The sequence below is a fragment of the Sesamum indicum genome, linkage group LG5, assembly GCF_000512975.1.
Source record: "Sesamum indicum cultivar Zhongzhi No. 13 linkage group LG5, S_indicum_v1.0, whole genome shotgun sequence".
Lineage (NCBI taxonomy): Eukaryota > Viridiplantae > Streptophyta > Magnoliopsida > Lamiales > Pedaliaceae > Sesamum > Sesamum indicum.
In genome coordinates, this window is record NC_026149.1 from 11,226,820 (window position 1) to 11,232,235 (window position 5,416).

Here is a 5,416-nt window from a genome sequence, read left to right on the forward strand (position 1 = left end):
TTAAATACTAAAAATAAAAAATTGACATACTAAAATAAAGTAAGACGTCAAAAGGGTGCTCTCAATTTATATATAGTATAGATAATCATCTCAAATTTTTATAAATTTCTTGTACTTGATAACAAGAAATTAAAATATAACCAACGAAAATAACACCCACTTCAGACAATGTCATAAATCACACACATAAAAATACATTAAAAAAAAAACATAAAAATCATAAACAAATACATAAATTCATGTCATCAAATACATTAAAATAATTTCAAAAATATTTTAAATATCAATTAAAATATAATTCAGAATTAATTCCATCACAAGAAGAGCATTTTATTTCCAATTTCACTTGGCAATTCCAGGATATGTAAAATTGGAGGTACGAAAAAGCCTAGAAATAGTTTTGGTGAGGTGGGGAGTTTTTAAGGCAAAGGTGCAGTTTCTAATCCTTTGCAGTGTATTGATGTTTTTTTTCAATTCATCCTAAAATCAAAGTTGATGGAATTTTTAGGTTTAAAAGACTAAGTTTGATAAGAAAGAAATATGAGGGGTTGAATTTGAATATGGGGCATAGTTGAGGGAATTGGATCCAAATGAATTGTATTTATTGCTCATCTTCTTCCCACCTGGAATTGGATCCAAATGAATGAGAACAATGCTTCCTTCACACACACAACACACAGTTACTCCCAAGATTACACAGAAGACTCACAAATTTGTAGACAGAATTACTGAAATAGTGAAATCAATTCTTCAATGATAATCCTTTTCTGAAGTGAATTTGCGTCAGATCTAGATACAGTAGACTTCTAGAGAGTGAAAACGGTAATTCACATCTGTTTGATTGTGAATTCATTGTCTTTGAAGAACAAGCGTGGTAAATTTCTCCTGAGGCTTCAACTCAATGGACAATGACTTTCACCGGTCGGTTTCTTCGCGGGCTGCCCGAAGAAGTCAGCTCCAACAAACCAAAGGTTAGATATAATTCTTCCTTTAATGTCACGTACTATATTGTTGCTTTCTTGGAGGAAATTTCGTTGAAAGTATTTGCGAATGCAGATGCTAGAGGAGGGTTGTTGCACACTGGGAAATTATCGCAAGAGTATACGATGAGGATTACATGGAAAAAGGGTCTCATTCGGTTGATTCTCACCGGAGGAATTATTTGGATGATGTTAATTTTCACCGTTTTGTTGTTTCATATTTGGTCTTGCCAATCTTCTGTTGCATTTTTTGCAGGTACTGTAGTATTTTTTGTGTACTTGTGGTGAAATTTTGTTGCATTAATCATTCTTAAGAAGATTCCACCGCTTGTTTCATGAGATTTTCTAAAACTGACTGGCAAAGAATTATTAGTTAGTCAGGAGTTCATTAACATAGTGGAAAGTTAATGATCTTTATATGTTCTTTTCCTTGGTTGTTTTTCTGTCTTTGTGAATGTGATTAAAAACAATTGCGACAAACTTTTTCTTTTTAATGTTTGCTGGTTGAACTTTTGGCTAGTGACTCATTAGTTTGTTGATGGTTGATTTGTCACTTGTTTACTTCCTTGTGTATTCGATTGCGAAAAACTGAGAAGAATGGATTAGGGAATAGTTTTTTAATGTGAAGCTGGTAATCTATACAATTATGAGTTACTATCAGGAAGTGTCATTTGACGCAATTGTGGGAAATTGTTTTCCGGGCTTATACTTCAATGATTATTCTAGTGCTGCAATATATAATCTCTGGAAACTATTCAGAGAAAAGCAATTGACATAATTTGAGGAAATAATTTTGCGTGCGGAACTTTGAAGAGGATGGAGTTATGTTCAGCTGCTCAGGCTGAAATATTGCGTGTTTACAATAAGAAAAATGTTGCACGTGCCTTATATATCTTGTATGCTAAATTTTATAAGGTTATAACGGTAACGTATGTACTTGCTAACAATTGAAATGCGTGGATCATATGCTATTATGTTGTCATTTACTTGTACTGATTCGTATTCTCAATGAAGACAAATGATTCTTTATGATTTTACCTTTTACTTTACTTCCATAATGTTCAATTGCAGCTTTATTCATTTGATTTGCAGCTCTTTGTAACAAAGACAGCAAAGTATATGGCATGTTAAACACAATGGGATTTGTGACACCACCACACCGTAAGACTAGAGATTTTTCTTCTTACTTTTTCCTTGTTTTAATCTTAGTTTATTGATTGATGTCTTGGGAGGCTTTGTTCTGATTCACCTGCAGGTTGTACTATCCCAGTTGCTAATGACCCATACAATATAGTAATCCCAAAGAAATCACATGAAAAGCTGGTCCAAAGCCTGTCCTATATAGTAGAAGACAGTGCAACCAATGGATCTCAATCTTCTCCTTTCTTTGGAGGGCATCAGACCTGGAAGCAAAGAGAGGAAAGCTTCAAAATAAAGCCAACCATGAAGGTGACAAGCCCGGTTTATGGGTCTGCCGTAGTTTGAAGAGCTGAATAATATTCTATGATCATATAAGCATAAACTTTCTCATTTTTTGGAGCACGAAGAATCTTATATGGGGATTTTGTTATAAAACATAATGGATATTTTAAAACATTGTCATGGTTTTGTTAACTGATTTTCTGCATTAATTTATCTAGAAAAAACTGAATTAAGAGACAATGCCTTTCCTGGAAAAGAAGTTGATTTTAGATATTGGAACATGTAATCAAAAGGTGATGTATTTAGACTAGTAGAAGTTCCTTGTATTCTTTTGCCAGTATGAAACATTCTTTCTCGGCAGGTTGCTGAATCAGAAAAGAGAACTACCAATTTACTTTTAGTTTTCCTTGCTTGTTTTAGTTTTAGGCCAAAGTATGTTCTGGATAAATAGATTTCAATGTTAGTAGGATGACGAGGCAAAGATTAACTCTTTTAGATTTTACAGATTTTCACATTGCCCTTTCTCATAAGCACTAGGTATATATTGTTTTATATCATAAGTAGCTGTGCTCCTAATTATCTGATGCTAACTAATATAGGTGTAAAAATACCTTCAGGTACATTGTGGATTTATGCGAGGTGGAGGTGAAGAAATGGCTCTGGAAGACATTGAATATGTGAAAAGATGTACATTTGTTGTTGCAACTGGCATCTTTGATGCATATGATGCACCTCATCAGCCATCTAATATTAGTAAACGATCAGAGGAACTATTTTGTTTTCTAATGGTGGTTGATGAAGTGTCTCTTGAATTCATAAGAAGAAATGTTAGCGTCAGAGAGGATAGTCATGGAGGGCAATGGGTGGGTATCTGGCGTTTGATTCTGCTTAAGCACCAGCCTTATGACGAGCCTAGAAGAAATGGGAAGGTTCCTAAGATATTAACACATAGGTTGTTCCCTCAAGCCCAGTACAGCATCTGGATTGATGGCAAAATGGAGCTTATAGTTGACCCCTTGCTTCTATTGGAGAGGTGAGATGGTGCTATACCACAAATTTTGAGCCGAAACATCCAAAGTTTTGCGGGTTTGTGTAAATTCTTATACGCGAGCATGCTCTCTCAAGAACTTAGTACGAGTAGGATCTGCTACACTTATGATTACATTATCTGGCTAGTTATATACTCCATCAGTTAATCTCCAGCTAGAAATATAATGATAAAACACGTCAAGTCTTGACCATATGTTGGCAGCTGAATTTTCAAACAATAAACTGACCAGTTGATAACTGGAGTCTCTTCATGATCCCGCAACAGGGTAGTCTTTCTTCCAATAACCGGTCATGTTTGCACATGATCTAGTTAGAAAGAACATCGACTGTTTGTTCGGCATGTTAAAGTAAAGAAACTCAGTCAACTAATTATTCTCAACATGCAGATATTTATGGCGTGACAAACACACCTTTGCCATTGCTCAGCATAAACATCACCGCAATGTGTATGAAGAAGCAGATGCCAACAAAAGAAGGAAGCGATATGCTCGTCCTCTAATAGATCTACACATGAAAATATATCGTTATGAGGGACTGCAGCCCTGGGATCAGCACAAACGCATCCCAAGTGGTAATATTAAGGCTTTTATAATTTATATGTCTATTCTCTCTTTCTCTTCACAAGACAGCTGAAGCCATACCATTAGCTAGAAGTGTTTATTTTCTTAATGATGTGTCATTCTATTGATTCTCTTTGTTCACTCAGGAATTTTCTGTAAATGCAGATGTGCCTGAAGGAGCAATCATCATACGCGAACACACTGCACTGAATAATCTGTTTAGTTGCTTGTGGTTCAACGAGGTTGACCTTTTTACACCAAGAGACCAGCTAAGCTTTGGATATGTCGTCTATAGGCTAGGAGGTTTGTTCAAATTTTTTATGTTTCCTAATTGTGAATACAACTCAATCTTCATACTGCACCCACACATTCGTGAACATTCATCTAAAATAGAATGGGCTAAAACTATGGAGGAGTTAAAGAAACACCCTGAGTTGATAGAGAGCCGGGGTGGATTAGGGTTGTGGACGCCTTATCCTGGAAACCTTGATTTGGTTGTATTACCACCGGTAGCCAGAACGTCAAAAGCAGGCTGATTACTGGATTAAATTTTGTTTGTTTCGACGCCCCCTATTTTCATCTCAATAATCTCTTTTCTTCCTCTCCCTCATTACAGAGTGATTCTATATATCACCAGCTATCATTCACGCTGTTCTTTTTTCTTTCTTTTCCCCTAAATCATCGAATTTGGGAAACGAAGCATTAAATGAATTCAGTTTGGTAAAGATGATAAATTGATGATGTCAATTAAGTGCAACTGAGAAAACGGTGGAAGATCAGCTGGTGATAGGTTGCATTTTGCATGTTATGAGGTTATATGATTCATCTTTAATGTCCACAGGCTGGTTTATCACCTAGTGTGATATCTCTTTATTTGCAATTTGTTCAAATGTTGCCTGAGAGCTTGATCTACTTTCTGTGTTTAATTATTTGATGTTGTTTAAATGGAAGTTGTGGTCTATAATAGAAAGGAATTATACGTAATTATACTCTTTTTTAAATGCATGCACATTCTCAAAATTGGCTCTACCTTGTTCTAAAGTTGATTGTTTAATTAAGATTTAGAAAATTATTTTCATCTATAATGAAATTTGATATAATTACAAATATTTTTTATTATTTGAGAAATTATCGACCTCTTGACATAAAATATAATTATGTAATCCTTGAATGATAAGATAAATATGCATAATTTTACTGCTGTTGATTTTTTAAATTGAAATGAAATAAAAAAATTTGATGGTAGATGTTATTATAAGAAAATGTAAAAATGTGATGTTGGATGAATGTTATTATAAATTTTTTTTTATAAATTTCAAAAAATATGTAAAATTGTAATTTAGGGTTTAAAATGATATTTTAGACAATTCAATACAAAATTGGAACAGATTTCTCATAAAAGCT

General features: G+C 34.2%; 1 protein-coding gene across 1 annotated transcript; it reads left to right on the forward strand.

Annotated features, from left to right (window-relative positions):
* On the forward strand, positions 356-4,622 carry LOC105162376. Its single transcript, XM_011080376.2, has 8 exons — positions 356-430; positions 865-971; positions 1,057-1,236; positions 2,073-2,141; positions 2,236-2,429; positions 3,020-3,435; positions 3,839-4,023; positions 4,178-4,622. Exons 2-8 carry the CDS (start codon positions 902-904, stop codon positions 4,546-4,548), a joined length of 1,485 nt encoding a protein of 494 aa, XP_011078678.1. The 5' UTR covers positions 356-430; positions 865-901; the 3' UTR covers positions 4,549-4,622.

Excerpts from the sequence above, each read along its gene's own strand:
- LOC105162376 (XM_011080376.2), top strand. The coding sequence starts at position 902 with ATGGACAATGACTTTCACCGGTCGGTTTCTTCGCGGGCTGCCCGAAGA. Across the intron at positions 2,430-3,019 it reads AAATAAAGCCAACCATGAAG|GTACATTGTGGATTTATGCG; the intron begins GTGACAAGCCCG and ends AAATACCTTCAG. Across the intron at positions 3,436-3,838 it reads CCCTTGCTTCTATTGGAGAG|ATATTTATGGCGTGACAAAC; the intron begins GTGAGATGGTGC and ends CTCAACATGCAG.